This window comes from Anopheles funestus, chromosome X (assembly GCF_943734845.2).
Source record: "Anopheles funestus chromosome X, idAnoFuneDA-416_04, whole genome shotgun sequence".
Classification (NCBI taxonomy): Eukaryota; Metazoa; Arthropoda; class Insecta; order Diptera; family Culicidae; genus Anopheles; species Anopheles funestus.
In genome coordinates this window covers 5,031,537-5,054,588 of record NC_064597.1, presented here as the reverse complement: position 1 = coordinate 5,054,588, position 23,052 = coordinate 5,031,537, and the positions used below count along the sequence as shown (strand labels likewise).

The following is a 23,052-nucleotide window of genomic DNA, read 5'->3' as shown; positions in this document are numbered from 1 at the left end:
GTTTTGCTGTCGCGACGGCATCGTCTCGGCTTGCTCGTGCTATCTCCCTTCAATGTCCAATGGATGCGACTGTATGCTATTTCATTCATGCTCCGGCAGGAAATCCAATACCAACACTAACGTCTCGAGTGGAGTCGAACACAGGGTTAGGCAATCTTTAAAAATTTATTTCGATTTGTTACAGTAATTGTGAACGATCCGTTGATGTATTTGCTAGCGACGCTCGTCTTACACGGCAGGATGGGTACCAAAATCCCATCCGGAATATACTAGAGATGAGAATAACAACTTTTTTTTGTGAATGAACTCAGAGTGAATGAGTCGTTATTTGGAGTCAGCTCGTTTAACGACTCATTTCGGAGTCATAAAAAACCCCGGCATTACCTTTTTTTGAACAATTTAGCAATATTGAAAAATGTGATATATTTTAATGGGAATTTGTTGCAATATGTTTCTTTTCACTCAAATAATGCTTTAAACTAAAAATAGAATAAAAAATCGAAAAAAAAAATTCCAAAAAAATTCAACTCGAAAATTTCATAAGGCTTACCCCTTACGTTTTTTTTGAGAAATTTTGCAAAAAAAAATAAAATTGATTTATTTTAATGCCAATGGGTTGCAATGAGTTTCTTTTCACTCTAATAATGCTTGAAATAAAAAAAAAGAGTGAAAAATAATGAAAAAATCAAAAAATTCAAAAAAATGAAAATTTACTAAGGGTCATTTTTGCACCAAATTTTGCCTATAACTCGGTCGGTATCCAACGGATCGCCAATCTTTAACCTGTGGTCGATAGATGGCATCAATGGCTACATTTTCTTCTTGGACGGCCATGCCCTCAGATGTCTGTGCCAGAAGTTATTCGAGGAACCAAGTTCCTTACCCTGTTTGAGAAAATGTAAAATTTTGCTCATTTTTGCACCAACTTTTGCCTATAACTCGGTCGGTATCCAACGGATCGCCAATCTTTAACTTGTGGTCGATAGATGGCACCAATGGCTACATTTTCTTCTTGGACGGCCATACCGTCAGATGTCTGTGCCAGAAGTTATTCAGGGAACCAAGTTCCTTACCCTGTTTTTGAACAATTTAGCAAAATTGAAAAATGTGATATATTTTAATGGGAATTTGTTGCACTATGTTTCTTTTCACTCAAATAATGCTTTAAACTAAAAAAAGAATAAAAAATCGAAAAAAAAATTTCAAAAAAAATTTCAACTCGAAAATTTCATAAGGCTTACCCCTTACGTTTTTTTTTGAGAAATTTTGCAAAAAAAATAAAATTGTTTTATTTTAATCCCAATTGGTTGCAATGAGTTTCTTTTCACTCTAATAATGATTGAAATAAAAAAAATAGTGAAAAATAATGAAAAAATCAAAAAATTCAAAAAAATGAAAATTTACTAAGGGTCATTTTTGCACCAAATTTTGCCTATAACTCGGTCGGTATCCAACGGATCGCCAATCTTTAACCTGTGGTCGATAGATGGCATCAATGGCTACATTTTCTTCTTGGACGGCCATGCCCTCAGATGTCTGTGCCAGAAGTTATTCGAGGAACCAAGTTCCTTACCCTGTTTGAGAAAATGTAAAATTTTTCTCATTTTTGCACCAACTTTTGCCTATAACTCGGTCGGTATCCAACGGATCGCCAATCTTTAACTTGTGGTCGATAGATGGCACCAATGGCTACATTTTCTTCTTGGACGGCCATACCGTCAGATGTCTGTGCCAGAAGTTATTCAGGGAACCAAGTTCCTTACCCTGTTTTTGAACAATTTAGCAATATTGAAAAATGTGATATATTTTAATGGGAATTTGTTGCAATATGTTTCTTTTCACTCAAATAATGCTTTAAACTAAAAATAGAATAAAAAATCGAAAAAAAAAATTCCAAAAAATTTCAACTCGAAAATTTCATAAGGCTTACCCCTTACGATTTTTTTGAGAAATTTTGCAAAAAAAATTAAATTGTTTTATTTTAATCCCAATTGGTTGCAATGAGTTTCTTTTCACTCAAATAATGATTGAAATAAAAAAAAGAGTGAAAAATAATGAAAAAATCAAAAAATTCAAAAAAATGAAAATTTACTAAGGGTCATTTTTGCACCAAATTTTGCCTATAACTCGGTCGGTATCCAACGGATCGCCAATCTTTAACCTGTGGTCGATAGATGGCATCAATGGCTACATTTTCTTCTTGGACGGTCATGCCCTCAGATGTTTGTGCCAGAAGTTATTCGAGGAACCAAGTTCCTTACCCTGTTTGAGAAAATGTAAAATTTTTCTCATTTTTGCACCAACTTTTGCCTATAACTCGGTCGGTATCCAACGGATCGCCAATCTTTAACTTGTGGTCGATAGATGGCACCAATGGCTACATTTTCTTCTTGGACGGCCATACCGTCAGATGTCTGTGCCAGAAGTTATTCAGGGAACGAAGTTCCTTACCCTGTTTCTGAACAATTTAGCAATATTGAAAAATGTGATATATTTTAATGGGAATTTGTTGCAATATGTTTCTTTTCACTCAAATAATGCTTTAAACTAAAAAAAGAATAAAAAATCGAAAAAAAAATTTCAAAAAAATTTCAACTCGAAAATTTCATAAGGGGTACCCCTTGCCATTTTTTTGAGAAATTTTGCAAAAAAAATAAAATTGTTTTATTTTAATGCCAATGGGTTGCAATGAGTTTCTTTTCACTCAAATAATGATTGAAATAAAAAAAAGAATAAAAAATTAGCAAAAAATAAAAAGAATATAAAAATTTGAAAGTTTTATATGTGATTTCATGATAATATGTTTTCTTTTCTAAGTCCTTTAAGCTCAGTTCAAATAGAACTTATAAATTAAATTAGTAGAACTTAAATAATTCCATTCCGGTCAGATTTTACCGAACCCTGGTTTAAGAGATCGCGCGTCTGCATCCAGTCTCGTGGGATGAGTAATGTGCCAGCGTGTTGTGCGTAAAAACACAAATCCACACACACACACGCACACAAATGCAGTCAAAGATCATGTGTCGCTAGAGCGAGAGCAAACAATTAAGCTCTCTCTTTCTTTCTCTCTCTGTTCACGTTCATCAATTGATGGTTTGTCGTCATTGACGGGCTTTTCATTCTTCCGGCTAAAGGCTTCCTCCTACCAAGAGTAGTAATGTAATGAGCTCATATGACACGCGTTTTTTTCTCTTTCTCTCTCTCGGTTTCACTTTCCTTCCCTCTCTCCCCACTGGAAATGGGTGTTCGTGTACGTGGCGGCGTCAGTCATCAGGTTTTTAGAGGAAAGAATTAATGAATTGCGTCATTTTTTCGCACTTGATGACGGAAGCAGCATCCATGCACGGCAAACAAATGAAATGGAGGGGGAGGAGGGAGATGGAAGATTGGTGAGCATAAATAAAGCGTTGTGCATTGAATTGTTCATACCATTCAGCCCCTTGGAGTAACAATCTGCGGAGGCGAAATGACTCATTTGAATCGCAATGGTCCTTTACAGAAGTGGGAAATGATGCCGATCGTACATAAATTGTTCATCGCTCGCCCAGACGACGGACTGACCTCATTCTGTACCATATCGGTGCAGTTGCATGCAGTGCAGTTCTCTCTGTCGCCGTGGGCATGAAGATATTTATCATGCATATAAATTATGCTATAATTTAAATATTAAATCATTCACCCAAACAGACGCGCGCAAAATCTCTACAAATGCAATACATGTGTTGCCCTGGTTGTGAGACAATCGAGGACAATCAAAAAAATCTCTAAAATCGTTGCAAATTATTTTTAAAAACAAAACTTCGTGTAAATAAAGTAACAAATCTCGTTTACAGGTTCTGAAGGGAAGAATATATTTTATGGTTTTATTGAAACACGTCTATTTCAGCTTCAATGTTTAAATAACTACAGCAGTAAGCGCATATTGAGTTGTTTTCCTTCATGTTAGTGTGTATATGTTTTGTTTATTTCAGTGGCGGGGCGCTTGCAAATGGGGTCCCGGTTGCGAAATGCTTGGGATTGAGAAAACAGGTCTGATTTTATACACTTCCAGGGGACCCCCCGGCGTTTAAACCCGCCACTGGTACTTTTTTTTTACAGTGTTTCTTCATAAACAGGAAAGAGCGAATTACACTTTTCTGACACGCTGTACACGCGATTAATTACATAGTAAACCATTTTGTGTTGTTTCAATATCGCAACTTCGCACTGCCCTATCTATTTGCAGAACGCTGCACCGTGACAAAATGACTGTATGGCGTTTATTTCCCCGCCGCTTTTCGTACTACCCGGAATATTATGTAACGTATGTTTTGCATGTTAAGTTATGTTAATAAATTATACAATCTATGCGTGAACAGTTTAGCGGATCAAGCTTTACGGAGGCCCCCGAAGCGGAATGGTAGAGTTTGGGGCCGTTAAAACTAAAGATGGTGGTCGCCTCTGTCGACAAAAAAAACTCCGCCTACCATTAGATCCGCCACGTGCGTGCGTGGATTTACGCTATCATGGATCCATCCATTCCGCCTCAGTATGGTCGCATCATTGTGTTTCATATGAGCGGCGTGCTGGTAAGCGATGTAAGCGACGTGTTGTTTTGCGGCACCGGTGACTTTTTGTCCTTTTCGTCGAACTCATCCGTCTGGTTCATCTTCAGCTCGTACAGTACCGCGTTCAGCTTGTTCCATTCGTCCATACGCGGGTTGGCGAGATTGTCCGCCACATCGTACACGTAGATCCGGCCGGCCTCATCACCCACCGTCACGTGCAAACCGGATGGTGTCCAGGAAACACGATTCAACGCTGGCTGACCGTCCACCGTGATCGATGCGGTCGGTACCTCCGTGTCCTGGTTCAGGTTCCACAGGTCGAGCCGTCCGCTACCATCAACGCCGGCGAAAAGGGCGGGATGAATCGGCGACCACGCAACGTCCATCACGTAGTCCGAGTTGTCCTCGAACGAGTACAGTGGTTTGTTATCCTTCAGGCTCCACAGCTTGATCGTCCAATCGATCGAGGAGGTAAGGAACAGATGACCGAAGTCCGGTGACGATTGGTTATGATGTGCCGAGATGCCAGTGACCGGACCGAGATGCTTCTCGTACGTTTCACCAATACCGGACCGATTGCCGTGCCTGCTCGCCGAATACACGTAACCATCCTCACCGCCCAGCACGAAATTGTTTACCTCGTTGTGCGGGAATGCCATGCAGGTGACGGAGATGGCCTTTGACTGGCGATGCTGCAGTTCCAGCACGTCCTGTGGTTGTGAAAGCATATCCAAACTCCACGAACACAGCTTACCGTCCGAGCTGATCGAGATGACGTTGTGCGCGTTCTGCGTTCCAACCATCGAGAGACAGTACACTGGTTGCTGTTAAGGGCGTAGAAGCGAAAACACGATCATTAAAACAATGTACACGAGTGGAATGGGGCAATCCAGGAGACTCCTACCGTATGGGCATTAGCGCTCAGCGGCGTTCGATGAATCGGTGTACGCTTCTGTACCCGATTATCCCACAGCACAATCTGCCCAGAGTAGGTACCGCCAAGGATCAGGTTCGGATGGAACTTTGCGAAGCAGGTCGACATGACGGCACTCTGACAGTGGAACACCTCTTCCGGTGTTTGCTTCTTGAACTTGGTGTTCCATACGACCACCACACCGTCCGGTTCGTTCGGTGTTTCCTCGTTGCTGTGGTACGATGCAACCATCAGCTCCGGGTGATGCGTCGACCAGTCGAACGATGTCACGCATCGGTTCTTCGACCAACGGTCACAGTAGAAGGTGCGGTTCAGCGATAGCCGGGCATGCGATTTCTCGTCACTGAAGAATAACGATTGCAGAAAGAGAGCACAGTTACCCGTTACAATCAAGGTGTATAGAAGAATCACACTAGCAGACTTACTTCATATCATCCGCCTCACCGTCACCGATGTAGTCTGTGTAGATATCGACCGTTTCGGACAGTGCCCGTTCCATTACCTTGCCAGCGCGCAGGATGAAACGCTGAAAGTCTTCCGAAAGTATGATCATCTGTTTCTGCTCAGCGGAAAGTTCTTTCACTGTTGTTGTGAGCAAAAAGAAAAAAAAAGTGTACCATGAGTGATCAGCAGTTCGATCGATTAGATTGTCACATACCTTCCTTCAGATCTTCCTTCTTTTGCTCCTGTGGCGTGATGGCCGGTGCCACTTCCTTCACCGTTGGTAAACCGTGCGGCAGTATACCGGGCGGCAGCTTCGAGTGAAACCCATGGTCGATATGGGTGAGGGAGCTTTCCTCATCGTCACCTTGACCGTCCCCAAAAGTAAGCACTGTATGAGTAAAACTGTTTCTGATCTAGTATGGTCTGAGACACGCAGCAACAATAAAAAAAAACTTAACAACTAAAAAGTAAAAACTAATCTTATAAGAGCAACAAATATAGCCACAATCATGCATTACACCAATCCTTTCTCTCTCTCTCTCTCTCTTTTTCTCGCTCTTATCTTTTTCTTCGTCTCTCTTACTTCCAACCTTCTCTTTACATCACTCCCAACCGCTCTGTGTGGTTGTTACTTGTTTGCACACTTATAGTATGGCATTCTCGTTGGCATTCACTTTGCATAAAAAACCACTAATACAGAAAAAAAGCAATTGAAAATTCACATTCACTTAAAGATAGTGACAATCGTATAACAACATATGTACAAACATATTCGCACCATCGCGACTATTTGCCGCGATGAGACGAACGGATTAATTGAAGAAGATAAAAAAAACAACAACAAAATCGTAGTACGATGCCATTTAAGAGCTGCCTAAGAAAATCAGTAATAAGTACACAGAGAGAGTAGAGAATCAAGTGGCAAAAATCGAAAGGGAAAGATAAGAAGAGAAAAGATAGTGAGATAAAAGAGTGGGAAAAAAGATGGAAATAGAAATAGGAATACACAGCGTGTGAATCGGATTCGGTGATATGATAGAAACGATGGAAGGTGCAAAACGAATTGGCGCAGTGAGACGATCGAATCTGATAGTTTACAAACTTTATAGAATGGAGAAACATTTGATTAATATTTCTTCAATGTTCAACACTGTCACAGTCAATAATCTGTACGATTGTAACATCTTCGAGGCGTTGTGCTTGGCATTTTACTACAATTTTGACTAACAAGATTACAAAACTAGCGAATGGAAGGACACTGCATTGCAACCTCTATTCAAGCACAAATCGTGGGAGGAAAGCGACCGAAAGGCTAGTGTAAAGAGAGTTGGCACAGTGACCATACGGGTGGCAGTTATTTACATATGAGCGAGCTGTCAAATGTGGACGTGTAATTTATGTAAATTTATGCAAAAGAAAGAAAAGGACAGCATGATGTCACTCACACATCATTCGCAACTTATCGTTTTGTATACTATTTCGAGCGTATATCACTAACACACATATTGAGAAGAATGGTAATGGCGGCGGTAGTAGATGGTGTAGGAGGAGGTGATAGTAATAGTAGTAGTAGTAATAGTAGTAACAGCAGTAGTAACACATTAGTCATATGTAAAGAGTAACGACTTATTTGAAATGGTCATAAACAATTGTTCCTTGATTTTTTTTTGCTTTTCGATTTGGAATCGCGTAGCGATCGGAGAGAGTTAAGAGCAACATGTACTCCCCTGGATGGATAAGCCGGTACCACTCCAGCTGTGGAGTATTGGTCGGTATGAATATAAGATACTATTTATATGATACTATTTCTCCACCCATTTTTTTTTTGCAGGATATATTAAAGATAGGGAAATAGACAGGAGAGCAAGAGTAGTAGAAGAGATAAGGGTATAGGACGGATACGGACAGAAAAGATGGTATATAGATGGTTAGAGAACAACGTCATGTTGCTCATAAGGAACGTTAGAATTTAGACGGAGAACACACAGAGATGGTGCACAGTTAACAGTTTTCACATTCGAGAATACCCCTTAATAGCTAGGATGGTAGTAGAAATGTCAAAACAAATGTGTCTTTCCCCTTCCTAGCACTAACAGTTCTTATTGCGCTAACCATCGTTACAGCTAGTTGTATGGAGTAAAGATGGGCAGATTTGAAGATGTAAACATTACTACTACTTTCCGTCCATTGGATATGATAAGCGAGAATAATGAGCGGATGGTGCTGGTTGGCTAAACAAAACACGAGGGGGAAAGGTTATTGCCAGTGGGGTGGTGGTGGTGGTTAGCCAAGTTTGAACCCAAAACCAAAAGCTACAAGAGGCACGTTGACAAACGTTAGTCACCTGTCAGGGTGTTAAATCGACGTAGATGCGGGTTAGGGGTTGAATGTTATCGAGGTATTACAGATTAGTTTGCCTACGTGTTACAGAAGTGGGGTTAGTGTTAGGAGAAGAAAATAAAACACCAGAACAGCATTCCCAAGTTCGCGGTCTGTCACATCACCTCGCACAACCACGATCAGCGCTACTGATTGCAGTTTTACAACAAAAAAAAGGACATAAGGGAGTGACGTAGACAGGGGTTTTGGTCTAATGGTGCATTGGTGTACTACTACACCCTGTTGGCGACTTTCTCCTTTATTGGGTTTTTAAGTGTAAGCGCCTAAAAGTATGCAATATATCGTTTTTTGGAAGGAAATGTTAAATATTAGAGAACAAAACGTGTATCGAAAGCAGCTTCTAACACTCCGTGCACATTCACGGATGGAATCGAAAAAAACTATGAATTTATTTATGACAAACTACAATTATAAATGTAATTCTTGCATACTTTCAGGCGTAATTACACCAAGATACAACTTAACAGGTAGTAGGACATTATACACCTGTGCCTAACAGTATCGCAGAGGATAGTAAAAGGTAATAGCATCATCAGAGTACAGGAAGTAAAGAAAGAGAGAGAGAGAGAGAGTAAGTTTGAGAGCATGGATTAAAAAAAAGAAACAAGAATCGAATGTTCACGATGAGGCTACTCATCCGTTGGATACGTGTGTTCTAGTTTTTTGTTTCTAGAAACACTGGCGAAAATAAAACATAATAAAACGTCAAAGTATGTATCGTTAAAAGACAGCAATCGCTTTCAAACGAGCATAATCTAACAACCAATGGCTACATTACAAATAAACCTGTGCAGTAATAAGAGTTCACCCACAAAACAAACTACCTTACTAGCACGCATCACGTATAAAAACATTCAAAACAAAAAAAAGAAAATAGGTTTTCAAAAGGAAGCAAAGCGATTGAATGCTTCAGGATAGGGAAAACACCTGGCTACGCTTTTAGGGTTTTGTGTGGATGTGTGTAAAATTTGCAAAAGAAAGTACCGTATGCAAGGAAAATCTATTAACAACATGATAACAACATAGAACCGACTATGTGGCGTATATAGAGAATAAAAAAAGTCTAACGAATAAAAAAAAACGAATAAAGAAATTTGCGCATTTGCAATAGATGTATAAAAAAAAAGAGAAACAAAAACAAAAGAGAGCAGATTAATTTGTTTGTTATGGCAAAAACCTACCTGTAAACTCATCCTCCCACTCTAAACCGGGGTTAAGATTGTATTCATCTTGAAATGGGAAAAAAGTCTAACTTAAACTTTTGTGTATCTGAAGTTTATGGTTTAGGTTTTATTGTTGTTTGTTGTTGTTGTTTGTTTTTTAAAAAAAGAATAGAAGAGAACATGTGTTTAATGACATCAGGTTTAATAGCGCATTTAGTGGGGAATACCAATTCATGTGCCTGTCATAAAGCGAAGAACACATGCAAATTGTGAACTTTTTTTTTGGAGTGTAGTTTTGTTTTGTTTTTTTTTGATTTATTATTTGGCTCGTTAGCGGTCACAAACATTGTAAACTGAACGCAGATAATATGAAATTATGGCAGTATTGGCAGGTATTGGTTCGCCGTTATGATATTGATTCGGAAAATATACACTTATGTATGGGTGAAAAGTGTTTCGAGCATAACGTTGTGTTCGAAAGAACGCAGCCACATCGTTTCTGTTTCTCGTTTGTTTCGGGGTGGTTTGGGTGGAGGGGGGGGGGCTTTGAAAGGGTGGGTGGGAGCCTGGGGGGAACAAAAAAGATATGTGTGTGTGTCGAGTGCGCAGTACTAGAGAGATGATAATAGTAACTCAGTTGAGTGAGTTACACTCAGAGCGAATGAGTCCGTTATAGAGAGTCAACTCGTTTGACGTCTCGAGCGCGGTGAGTCGAGTTGCGAAAAGAGTGAATCAGTGAGTTGAAACGAACCGCGTGATGAGCAAGTGACTCTCATTCACTAGTATGTTTTAACTCACTCTCTCACTCATATGGATTATGCGCATCTCTACACCGTGTTTGTGTATGCACTCGCAAAAAATGTTCTAAGGGAAAAGGGGATCGATATTCTACTGCTGCTGTACGTGGTTCAAACCTGGGAAAACCTTATTTCACCGGCTCTTTCGTTAACGGAAGCGATAAACTACTTACCGGTTGGAAAAAAAAGAGTGAATTGGAAAGGTGGTGGGGATTTATCCAAAAAACGTTCAAATACTCGTTAACAGATGAAGAGAGAGGGAGAGGGAGATGTACCGAGAGATGCAACCTAGGCGTGTACGTAACTCGAACGCTACCAAAGCTATACAATAAAGCTATCCTTATCCGTGTATTACTTCCACCGAGAGATTAATCTTACATTCCAAACAGCACCTAGAACTGCTCTACTGAAATGATGGATGTTTGTGGCATTAGATGTGGAATAGTTTAATATTGGTTTCCTACGTACGACACATGACTAGAATGGAGCTTAGACAAACTAAATGGAATGGTACAGAACACTTACGGAAGCATTCTGGCTAACAAAGGGCCTCAATACGTGCACCTAATGTTTCGATGCGTCATTTTTTGTTCAAGAATACATTAATACGCCATTTCATATGACATTCGAAATAGCTTACGTACACCAATAAGACATAGCAGGATATAGAATGTACGGGGGATTATCGCTTAGTTCCAGCTCCCGAAACAATACTGAGAGGCTGCGTTCTTTGACACACTTGATTTTGTGAGGAAATCAGTAAATCAGTTTTAAAGCAAATTGTCTTTGTAGAGACGATAAAGAGTTTGTGCGTGTCACTTCGGATTGTGAGATTGTGTCTTTCCAGTTAGAAATTGCGTTAGAATATTGTTTTAAAATAATTTTGCTGAAATTATTCATCTTCCACTAGACTTGAAGAATGTATTGAGTGTTTAACAGTAAAACATTTAGGTTTTTTAAAACATTAAAACATTTAAGAATTACATCTGTAGTGAGAGCAAGTAACAGCTATTATCACATACAACTAAAGTCTTTTACTAAAACAATTCTACACGACACTCATCAATAGAAGCGAAATAGAAACTCCATCGTCTATACAAAGGTAAATGATTAGGGTGAAGATACAAAAACAAAAACGAACAAATGTTGCAAAAGAAAAAAATACTATTCAAAACGGGGTACCCTTTCGGTCAACCGAAACACATAAAACAAAAGGGTGGAAAGAAATTAAATAAACTTATTGCATGCAATTTGCCTTTTTTTTTATTCCGCACAGATAAACATAATGGGGTAAAGAAAACAGGAAAGGAAAACAAGAAACAATAACAAATATAAACTACCATGTTTTGCTTGATAAGAGAAAAAAAAAGTTATAAAACCAACAACTGATGTGAAGTTACATTTCAATTCTGTGGTGATATGGGTAAGGGTGTAGCAGAAATGAATATATAAAAAAAATATATAGAAACGAACAGGAATGGTACGATTAAACGAATAATATATCCCGGAAAACAAACAAACAATTACACTTAATAGATATAAGTGGAATAAATAGAAGAAAGAGAGAAAAAAAGGGGGGAACAAATGGGTGGAGAAACTAAGGTTGTATTAACGCGCGAAAGGTTGTTTTTTTTTGGGATTTTATGTGTTTTTTTTGGTATATTTTTTTTAAAAAAAAAGCTCTTCTCATAATACAGGGAGTAAATGAAGCAAATGTTTTTTTATAAAAGAACAATAAATTAATAATTAATTAAATAGATATCACTAAGATTATAGCCAGAGTTGAAAGGGAACATAGTAATGATAATGATGAGAGAAGAGAAACAAAATAAAGTATTCGTTGCTACTGGCAGGATGAGCAAGAGTACGATGAAAACTTTAGTGGTTTATAAGATTTGATAAAGGATGAATAAATGGCAAAACTATTTATCATCTACGTTACTAAAGTAAAAACAAACTTCTTCAATCTACTTGTGCTCGATAATATTTTTACCCAGATCAGTAGAAGTATTGATTTACTCGTAGAAACAATAGATGAGAAGAAAGTACATAAATTTTCCATTTGATATATTCAACTATTCGATCTTTTACTTTTTATACCCATTTCGCAGTTGTGTCTTATTCCCTACGTGGTTGCAATGAACATCTGAACAGATGCGCATGTCTCCAAATGATGTTACTATATCTTGAAACTACACGAGCACAATGGGAAATAAATAATGCTGAATGAACTCTCTCACAATCGATAGTTGGATAGTCTCCAAATAGAAGATAATATTTTTGCAATTAAAATTCAAAATTCCTACCAAAGTGAAGTTTATGTATGCACAATGCCACAATTTAAGTTTAAGATCAAAATAGATTAAATATATCAAATGCAAATTTATATCCATTGTAGCAAGAAGATGACGGTTGTTGTTAGAAATTAAATAAAAAAAAACCTGCCTCATTTTGGTTTGTAAATTAACTAGTAATACAAAAGGTGTCATAAACGTAAAGTTAAAACGAATTACTCACCGTAATAGTCGGTTGCGTGGGCTGCAAATCGTGTCACAGGATCCATCGGTTCATCCGTAGGTTGTGTGTCATGCCAGGGGGGAACATAAAGTGTACCGTTTCCCGAAAACACCGGAAACGAGGGGTGGGAAAGAAAGCAGTAGTTAGTTTCACTCTAGCAAATATGTTGTGTTTGATTTTTTTTCTTCATTTCAGCTTCTAGAGCTCTGAGCCTGTCTGTCATAAACAGTACGGAAACAGTGAACGATACAAGCTAAAGAAAACTTAAAGAGAGACAGAGGAGTTTCCAGAGAACTATACAAAATGGCAGAAAGGGCGATTTGTCTTTTTTTTTTGGTGTGAAAAATGACTAATCATTACGAAACGATAGATAGAAGCTTAAACAAAAAGCTGAAGCCAATTTCCTGCATCTAACGAGAGTAGAAAACATTAAAACGAAACAAAAACTTATAAAAAAAAACAAAAAACATGAGCAAACCAAAGTAAGCATAGGAAGAACTTAGGACGTAAAAGCGGTAGGTTTTTGTACGATAATTTCGGTACCGATAATTTTTTTCTTCTGTTAATTCATATGGTTCAACAGTGTATAATAGTACTGATAGTTTCGGCAATCAAGGATTTATCGGTATTTTTGTTTTTGTTGGTACGATAGATGCATTTGGTACACATCGATATCATGCTTTACCTTTACGCGGTCTCCACCAATCCTCCATATATCCTGATAGAGGTGAGGAATGGCAAGAAAAAACTGTATTTGTTATTTTATTTCAATAAATGTTCCTCCGGAAGTGGCGGGTTGTAAGGGTAGGTATTGTTTTGAAAAGCTTTTGCGAAGCGCTTTGTTGTTAAGGGACGTACAAGGGAAGGAGCGAAAAAACGTACACGACAACTTGTGTTTTATAATCGTAGATTATTTTTACTAAATATAATATAAATTCATTTTCTTTGCTGGCTAATCGATCGATATAACTTGCATTTGTACTATCGTGGGACTAGCAAACTGGAAGAAAATATTTTCCATCATAATATAAGTTCTGTTTTGTTTGATTTGTCTGCCGGCACGACAAAAGGAAGAGATATATGCTTTCTATCCTATTTTGCAACAGACACTCCCCTTACAAGATACGTGATTACGGGCTAGGAGTCGTTATTCATTAACGTTGAAAGGTTTATGGCATTTGTGTACAAGATATCGAGTCAATCTGATAGAAAACAAAAAAGGATTCTAATACACTTACCGTCGCGCTCGTGGCCACCAGAACTGTTCGTTTGAGTCTGTTTCGAGTAAACGACCGTTTCCTTCGGGGGAATGTTGGTGGCCTGTACGGATACCAGGCAAAGGTTGACCGGCTTTTTGCGATAACTGTCGGTATGAGGGAAATGAATTAGATATGTTACGATAGCAAACATCAAACGAAGCATTCCTTGCTCTACCTTTGTCCATTGATGCTGGGCTGCAGGCTTGCATCGGGCGTGTGTGTGGTTGATTGATCAGAAGTGGCCGAATTAACCGAAGATAATGACGACAGTACCTCCGATACGGGAGCCACACCCAGTGAGGAAAGCATTTCATCTAGATCCCTGCAAGAATGGATGCTTAGGTTAAAACTGTTCGCTTCAATGGTTTTTTTTTGGTGGTCGGCGTACTTTCGTGTGCTAGTTTCCGAATGACCTAGCTTCCCGGCGGCCTCTTCTAGATCTTTTTGCTCTTTCTCCTTCCGCCGGCGATCCTTCTCTTCGCGGAGGGCCTGCAGTTTGGCCTTCTTCCGCTCCAGTTCCGCCTTTCGGTTCATCTTGGAAAGTTTCGCGAGTTGCTCTAATTGCTCCAGCTTTCACAGCTGCAATAGGGGAGGGATGGATTGCAAACAAAATATGGTATGAAGTTACGATTTCCTTTGCAATTAACCGAAATGGGAGAAAAAAAGAATATAAAACCAACGACAACACAAAAAGAACTGCACGGTGTAGAAGAGTGTCTTTCCGAAACATGACGTCATTTTGTCATTAGGTTTTTATTTTTCGATGTTAAAGCAGCATAGCATAGGAATTAGTGTGTAACTACAGAAAGCGTGCGCATAAAACAGCAAAAAACGTTAGTATTGTTTTAGAAGCGATTTAATGAACAATTTTGCTTGCAGTTTTGTTACCGGGACTCACTTTTTCTGCTCCACCCCAGGAAGATAATTATAAGTATGGATTTTTCAACCGTTTGGGTAAGTATTTGCTTTTGGTTAGAGTACAGGCGTTCGTACGCACGATTACAGTTATGGAAGAGTCAGTAATAGTTCTTTCTCGCTTTCTCTATTGTGGTGCTACAGTGAAGGGGAGCAAACTTGCCACCTGTACGTGTAGTGGGAAGCTACGATTTTTGGGTCGTTAAAACTTTTTCCACAACCCGTACGATGATGTTATTAACATTCCACTGAGATGATAGAAGACGCGTGACGCATATCGTTGATTTGACTCGAAGGGGAGGACACACACGGGGTTCACAAAAAAGGATATCGGGGTATAGGGCGTTTGCAGTGGAACCGTATGGTTGGCTAAACGGATTATGGATTTTGTTTGTCTGTTCGAGAGAACAGATGATGCTGTTGATTGTTAGTTCACTACAACAATTTACGTGGTTTCCCTTTTTTTGTTGGTGGTGGATGTAAAAATATATTTCAATACCCGAGCTGTGAAGGAAATTATCACTTTTTATTCCTTATTTTACGTCTGCACTTCACAAGAACGTTGCAACCACAAACACATTCATTCACACCGTACAGAGAAATCTGGATTGCACACGGATATTCGGACAGCACGAATTAAATAACGTCTCGGCTGTGACGTATCTCCGCTGTGTTTATATTGTGTATTGCAATGCTTGACGGAACACGCACATAAACCGGCCGTTTGTTTTTCAAAACGGGAAGGATTAATTTAAAATTGATGTAATGTGTTTTTATTTAAGTAAAATTATGAAATAAATACTATCAAATACCATTTGTGTGCCATTGGTGTAGTTATGTTACGTACTGTGTAAATTTATTGAATGGAAAGATGAAAGGGATTCTTTCCTTTGATCATTTGCTTTTTTTTGATAGTATGTGAACAATAGTAGAAGAGTTTGTGAACAATCATAATCAAAAATAACATGCAGAAAACAGATGATGGAGATTAGTGTTACCTGCTGCCATGGATGCTCTCTTGATATCAGTAACAAAAGTTACCGTTACGGGTGGATTTTCAATTTTAAAAGCGATTAAAGATAAACTCCACTTCAAACCATCTTTTCTTATGAACAAAACCGATTAGAATTTAATTTTTTTTATGAGAAAAATAATTGATTAGCTCGTATTTATCGTTTTGTGTTGATTTTGAAGTAGAAGAAACGATATGCACGTTACCGCGGTACGAACAAACGCTTGAAATGAAATATTTCAATTTTGATTGAAAAATACCATGGCAACGGTTGCGCAACTGTTTGCGCAACTGTTTCGTACCATTTATCCTTGGTAACTTGTTTATTTGATTTTCAATATACTTCCATAGTACAATAACAATCTTAGCTATAGAATTTGTTTTGGTATCGTTGTTGCTTTGCTAGCATTACAATTAATTATTTAGCTAAATGAAATATAGGTGATTGCACTTCGGACTTTTTACGCACTTTGAACACGCAAACTGGCTGGCAAAAGCATGGCTCAGCTAAAGTCATCCACTTCGAACGAAGCGAAAAGTGACACATATTCCAAGCTCAACTTCGAACCGGACGATGAGGAAGTGTCGATGATATTCGGGTTCGAGGAAAACGATGCACGCCAGAAGCTGCATAACTTTCCAAAATGTTCGCGCTTGGTAATCAGGTAGGGGTGGTGCGAATGCGCGCGATTGTACAAAGCTAGTCCACTAGTTCACCATTTTGAACCGTGAACAGTCCCGACCTGCAGGCCGAACTAGGTATGGAGATTGGCACTGCCGTCAGCGTGGAGCATCCGTGGAAGGAGATCAAGAAGGAGATGCTGGAGGATCACCTCCCCGGGAAGACGAAGGTTCAGCGGCAGCTGAAGGACAAGCTGAAGGACATGGAACCGGGCAAGCTGATACTGGTGGGCTATCTGCCCGACCAGAGCACCGAGGAGGAGGACCTGTTCGCGGTCTTCACGGACAATCGGGAAACGCGGGAAGCCCGTGAGCTGATCCGTCGCTTGGAGTTGGTGGAGCGGCTGTCCGCGGCCGCAGCAATGAGGAAAAAGCCGCGCCGATGGCAGACACGTGGCAGTGAGCAGGATGTGGAGAACTTTATACCGCAGAAGCGCACGAACGTTGTGAACGTGGAGTCGCAAAGCATCTACCCGGCACAGCGCGTTAGCTCTTACCACTTTCAGCTGCGTATGGTTGGGGATGCACGTGATGGATACGTGGAGCTCGTGCCGAAAACCGTTTTCCAAAACATTGTACGCAAGTCGATAGATTTCGGTGTCCAGTTACGTCCACAGAAGGTACACAAGTTCCAGCAAACGGATCCAACATTTCCCACCAATGCCTGGTCCCAGTATCTGTACGAGATTGGTAATGAGCGGAAGATGGCTAGTGGCGTGACGACGTCGACGGCGATGGTGGGTACCGGTGGAGCCGACTGTCAGCCAATATCCCCTAGCGATCATGTGGAGCAACTTCTGCACACGCTGGAATTTAACCAGATTGATATGTACCGGAACGACTATCCGATCATTTCGCGCCACAAGTCTATCACCAAGTATGAGACACCCGTGGTGGAGGAGACAATGTGCTTCATGGATCGATCTACCTGCGCCAACAGGCATGTGTCCGCCATCGAGTGGCATCCTCAGCTGACAGGTATGTTTGTGGCCGCCTATGTTCACCACATTCCAAGCGTGGTGATGGCGGTACCAAGATCCGGAAATGCAACTTCCATCCCGGAGGGCGTAGTTGGTATGCGGACGATACCGTCCGGGGCAACGGTTGGTGCTGGCAGTAGAGAAGACGCAGTTAATCGGCTTGTCTTCGAGAAATGTCCCGTGCTGGCGTGGAATTGTGAGGAATCGCTAGTACCGAAGCTCTGGCTAGATTCGCCGCGTGAGGTGACAGCACTCTCCTTCTGTCCGTATGACGGCCGGTTACTTGTTGGTGGTCTTTCCAGCGGTCAGCTTGCCATCTGGGAGCTGACGGATGGGCAACTGGAACACACCGGACCACGAATGGCTGGCCGGGAAGGGAAACAACACGGACAACATCCAACTCCGGAGATGTACCGCAACGAGATTAAACAGCTGCTAGGCAACGCCACACCGACGAACCGTCTGGCCCGTGGCCATGCGGCTAGTTCCGGCGGGCAGGCCGGCACACTGACGGACGGTGCAGGCGCACCGGAAACACCGTGGCATGTGCGTCCGGCCGTCATCAGCGCCCTCGACCGGTCGGCACGCAAACCGATCACCGTGATCCGCTGGTTGCCACAGAACTATCACTGCGTCACCACCGGGCAGCTGCGCGTCAACGGTGCCGAGGACCGACCGGGCCGGTTCCTGCTGACGGCCGCACTGGACGGTACCGTCTCCATCTGGAACCTTGACCTGTCCGTCCCGGCGGCGCTGTCGACACACGCGCCGGACAAGGAGAAGGCCACCGGTGAGGTAGATACGGTCGGCGAAATACCGACCGGCAGTGGACTGGCCCGACTGAACCACCTGTTCCATCCGACGTTTCGCGTCCGGTGCGATGTGCCGCTGGTAACGCTCGCTCTGGACGAACAGCCGATATCGTTACGGAGCGGTGGACCGTCGGGTGCATTCCAGCTGCCGCCGGTCATCTGCAACCAAGCGTTCATCGCTGGCACCCTGCTCGGTGGGCTGTTCTGGGGCAAGTGGGACGGGTACGAGTTCGATCAGGGTGCAATCGTGAACGAGGAGCCGGTGCGCGACCGGGACAACTTTGCGGCGGTCCACAACGGGCCACTGGTGGCGATCGCACGGAATACCTTCGTACCGGACGTACTGCTGACGGCCGGCGGTAGTGTGCTAGCCCTCTGGACGGCCGATTGTCGCCAGTCGCCCATCTTTTGGCGCCTGAAACCAGTGTCCGTGACCGCCTGCGTGTGGAGTCTCGATCGACCATCGGTGTTTTATGTCGGACTGGCGAACGGTGACCTGGAGATATGGGATCTACAAAGTAGGCAAATCATATTAGCGTCATTTGGTGCTAGTACTCTTCACTGTTTGAGGACTGATGGAGACTAGTATTAATAAAATTCGTATCCTGACACCTAGCACAATTAGATAGAATTTCATAAATAAGTGTAGAATTAGACATCCACATGTAGAATTAGACACGTCTGACATAGTACTAGTGAAATGTACTGCACATAGCACCTTCTTCTTCGTTTGTGGCACTATAATCTCCAGAGGTCTTGGTCTGTCATTGTTGGATTTGATAGTAGAGACCTGGTAGAGACCAGCGCTGCTACCATCTCCACCACCGGACATACCAACAGGACACAAAATAAGCTTTTAGTTGAGGTGAAGAAGATAACAATATTCACCAAAAATCTCATGCCTTTGTATAAAATATCTCTTTACTTGAATTTCTGCTGGCTCTTTTAATATTTTGTCTCACCCACTCTGCCAGTACACACCTCCACTGCCTGCGTGACACTAAACCTCGGTGCGAACGTGTTGTCTATCATCACGCAGCAGCAACATCGCCGTATACCCCAGCGCCATCTGGCGGTAGCCGATGGGAATTGCAACGTGCGACTACTCAGCGTACCGGCAGCATTTGCCGAACCGCATCCAAGCGAACGGAAGCGTTTCCGGCAGCTGATAAGGGCCGAGCTGGCTCGCAAACACGATCAGGACGCTTGGGTGCAGCGGTACTACGAGCAGAACCGGGAACAGATCGAGGCGAAACTCCGCGCGGAACGGGAGGCACGCGAACTGGCCGAACGGCTCGAGGTGGAAAAGCAGGAGCATGATGACTTCCTGCGCCGGCAGGCGATCGAGGAGGCGAAGAAGAAAGCGCTGCGCGATGCAGAAAAGCGTGTCGATCTGAGCCGTCGGCTTGAAGGCCGATGGCGGTCACGCTACTACCGGGCCCTGATCCGTACGATGATGGCACGCCGCCACCTTAGCCCGGAGCTGCTGGCGAAGCAGATGCATCCGGAGCGCGAACGGCGCCGGTATGACGTGCGGAAGCGGGCGACTATCGGCGAGAGTGTTGCGGCCGCTCCCGAGGACTATCGGCGCGTTCAGACGTCGCTCGAACCGGGTGAACTTCGGGCTAGGGTAGCGCTATCGCTCACCGAGGAAGCGGCCCAGTTGCGGGAAACGGTCCGTGCCCGGTTTCGGGAGGAGCTGGCCGACTATCCTCGCGTCAGCTGGGAAGCGAAGGAGGTCCTGCGTAACTTCCGCTTACCACTCGAGCTGGACAGTGTGGTCAGCATCGTTGCGAAAGGTCGTGCCCGCCGGGAGCTGGTGCTTTCGGACGACCACGGCAATCTGGAGCATCTGCAGTCGTACCTGGCGAAACAGACGGCACGCGGTTCAGCTGTTGGAGACGGCGGTATGGACGGTCCCGGCAATGGCGACGAAGCGGAGACCGCCGTTACAAACGTCAGCCCCGAGGCACGACGCACCGTTGGGTTACAGCGTGCCCGCTCGGTGACGTTTATTGACGACGTGCCGAAACCGAGTCCCGACCTACAGGGTTAAACAGGTTGAAACGGTACCTTAACCGGAGTTCCCATCCCTAATACGGGAGACAAAGACATACAAGTCCCGTTAGGCGCGTTTTTTCTTGTGCTGGTGACACGACACCTGAGTAGTCAAGTTCGAACTGTTTTTCGGCATAGCGGTACTTTTCGCGCCATCCAGTGACGCAATCGACCGACTTCCAGAACCAAACCAAGATGGATAACGAAATGTCGACAGAATTCCAGATGAGGCGTTAGGCCGTAGATTCAAAGCCCTTTTCAGGGGAAAAAAACATGCCCAGGGAATAGACGATGTATGTTAACGTGCCTGGAAATAAATGTTAGCCAATTTCTAATCTCAATCACCAAGAAGACACGATTCCAAATGATCCATTACAATGCATCCCGAAAGTCTAATATGGTGAAGCTATTGAAAGATGAATGATTCGCTAATGGCTGACAAGGGTGGGCAGCATAATATTAAAAATTTGAAGTTGTTTAGACACTCCACCCAATGCAAACACCACACGCGTTACGTTACGATATTACCATACACCTTCATTTCTTTGCCAAAACAAAAAAAATCAAAATGTCAAAATTAACCACCAACTCCGCCTCCGCCTCACAACGCTAAATGGCGTTAGATTTATCGCACCCCCACAAATTCCTCATTAGCTGAACAAGCTTTACGGCGATTGATTGTGCTTTTGTTTGCTTAGGCACCACTTGTTTAGACCGCTGAATACCTGCTGTTGACAAATTGTGCACTTACAACACCCTGGTGTCGTTTCGCACTTTTATAGTGTCTGGGCAACTACTTCTTCTGCTGCGTTCAACTTGGGTGATGGTGTGTAGTTTGGGAAGAACTTCATATATGCTGAAGACTGAAGATCCATTAGGCCGCATGGAGAAATTGCACCTTCTTTGTGCGGTTGCTTCATGTGCCGTACATGTGCCGTAAGGCACCAATATGTACATGGTTACGCGAAACAAGGTAAGGTGGCGTGTGTTATTGCGCATGGATTATAATACACATTGAACATTGGTTTTGCGCTATGTGGAAACGACACACGAGCTGCAATCTGAATTTAGCCGAAAAAAGCTTCTACCTTTTTTGGAAACTGTTTTCCCACGCGGAGACCAGCGGTCTGGCAAGGACATCTTAGCTTTATCACAGACAGGGCAGTTACGCATGGTGCATTGGTTACGCTTCATTCATTTTTCTGACGCGTTACGCGTGACAAGATACAACCGCATAGTCGGAAATGCGAGTGTCGTCTAGCATTTCCTTCCAATACTGCTCTTTACCGTCAAGATATCCGGACAAGAAGTGAATCAAAACGATACCCTTCAATTTGGGATGGCCTTGACTTTACGTTGGTTGTGATGGTAACGGTATTGCCCTCAGATGAAAGTAGTCTAAGAGCCTCAAAATCTCCAAAAAACAATAAAAACAACAACCTGTTGTTAAATTTCCCTTCCCAAGGGTCACGAATGGCATTGATGGCTCAGTTGTTCCTGTCGAGAATTGTCGACGACACAAAGGTTCCATTATGGCTGCGAGTGAATCTTGATCTGGAAACGTGTTCTCCTCAAATTTCAACAGAAAACCTACAGCGAAACGTTCGAACGTACATATTGCTAGGAGCAAGGTTACAGATCACGAATCTGGATCATGTTCTGCCGCTTCATCTAGTGCAAAGTCTTCACAGCAGATGCCCTTACGGTAGACATTCTCGCACAAGATCTGGCACACACTGCCTTGGATGCCGTCCACTTAACTGTTGGGAGACATTTAGACAACGTCTACCACGTTTTGCCACATCGTTCCTTTCGCTCAGGGCGATCAGGGCGTTATCCGTACCAGGGAGGGTTTTGAATGGTGCTCCATTTTTCCGGTGATCGTATGGTGTGGTAAGAAGCCGCCCTTCGGATTGAGCGATTACGCACCTAGACGACGCACTTGCCCGACCACAGCACGAGTCATGCATGTCAATGTTGCTATTTTTATTACTACCCTTTTTTTTGTCTGCAGACTCCAACGCTTCGTCGACGTGTCGGTTGCATTCAACCGGAAGGTTTGTTGCGAACGGGACCCCCCCTCAAAAAGGCGTACATCCAATGCTCAAGTCACCATTAGTGGATGGTAGGTACCCCTTGCTTCTCCCACCCTAATGAGCTACGAACATGCTCGGAATATGACAAGACGGCTAGCGCGACTGACAGTAGACCAAAGCGAGAAAAATAAAACAAGTGCGTCAGAGCGAGAGAGAGAGAGAAACAGAGAGCTACGAAGACGGATGAAAACGAAAGAAAAACCCCAGCGAAATGGAAGCCCCAACCGCAAACTGAAACCGAACGAAAAAGGTAGACCTACTGCGTGTTGCGGTGTGAACGGGTCCGAACACATCCTGTCTTCCATCGTGCATAGCCCCACTGTGTGGTCCTCCTCAGCCTGCTTCTCCACTTCCAAGCCTGCAGTGGTTGTTCCCTACCCCGGAGGTGGCGTAGAGGGATTCATCAAAAATAAGAGTATTATCACCTGCGCTGGATA

The 23,052-nt window shown here is 42.7% G+C and overlaps 2 protein-coding genes across 13 annotated transcripts; one reads left to right on the top strand and one right to left on the bottom strand.

Annotated features, from left to right (window-relative positions):
• Positions 1-3,826: 3,826 nt before the first annotated feature.
• LOC125771472 (cytoplasmic dynein 1 intermediate chain) lies at positions 3,827-15,609 on the bottom strand. Of its 12 annotated transcripts, none has more exons than XM_049442130.1 (11): positions 15,476-15,609; positions 14,450-14,640; positions 14,237-14,383; positions 14,041-14,165; positions 13,488-13,550; positions 12,803-12,823; positions 9,507-9,554; positions 6,140-6,313; positions 5,907-6,063; positions 5,452-5,824; positions 3,827-5,371 (listed from the first exon to the last, which is right to left on the bottom strand). In XM_049442130.1, the coding sequence occupies exons 2-11, from the start codon at positions 14,593-14,595 to the stop codon at positions 4,550-4,552; spliced, it is 2,076 nt and encodes a 691-aa protein (XP_049298087.1). In that variant the 5' UTR covers positions 14,596-14,640; positions 15,476-15,609; the 3' UTR covers positions 3,827-4,549. The 12 variants fall into 12 exon arrangements, with proteins under 12 accessions (XP_049298087.1, XP_049298105.1, XP_049298114.1 ...); XM_049442148.1 differs by having other exon boundaries at positions 6,140-6,289; XM_049442157.1 differs by having other exon boundaries at positions 13,488-13,520.
• A 744-nt stretch (positions 15,610-16,353) lies between these two features.
• Positions 16,354-22,839, top strand: LOC125771385 (dynein axonemal intermediate chain 3-like). The gene is made up of 3 exons (XM_049441944.1): positions 16,354-16,653; positions 16,725-18,979; positions 19,436-22,839. Exons 1-3 carry the CDS (start codon positions 16,487-16,489, stop codon positions 20,515-20,517), a joined length of 3,504 nt encoding a protein of 1,167 aa, XP_049297901.1. The 5' UTR covers positions 16,354-16,486; the 3' UTR covers positions 20,518-22,839.
• The last annotated feature ends 213 nt before the right edge of the window (positions 22,840-23,052 follow it).

What these genes read in the sequence shown, in the direction of transcription:
- LOC125771472 (XM_049442130.1), bottom strand. Translation starts at nt 14,595, where the DNA reads ATGAACCGAAAGGCGGAACTGGAGCGGAAGAAGGCCAAACTGCAGGCC. An exon ending in TTGGTGGAGACCGCGTAAAG is followed by an intron (nt 12,824 to 13,487) that starts GTAAAGCATGAT and finishes CACGATTTGCAG; the next exon opens with CCCACGCAACCGACTATTAC. An exon ending in GTGGGAGGATGAGTTTACAG is followed by an intron (nt 6,314 to 9,506) that starts GTAGGTTTTTGC and finishes TTACTCATACAG; the next exon opens with TGCTTACTTTTGGGGACGGT.
- LOC125771385 (XM_049441944.1), top strand. Translation starts at nt 16,487, where the DNA reads ATGGCTCAGCTAAAGTCATCCACTTCGAACGAAGCGAAAAGTGACACA. An exon ending in TGTTCGCGCTTGGTAATCAG is followed by an intron (nt 16,654 to 16,724) that starts GTAGGGGTGGTG and finishes AACCGTGAACAG; the next exon opens with TCCCGACCTGCAGGCCGAAC. An exon ending in GGAGATATGGGATCTACAAA is followed by an intron (nt 18,980 to 19,435) that starts GTAGGCAAATCA and finishes CCACTCTGCCAG; the next exon opens with TACACACCTCCACTGCCTGC.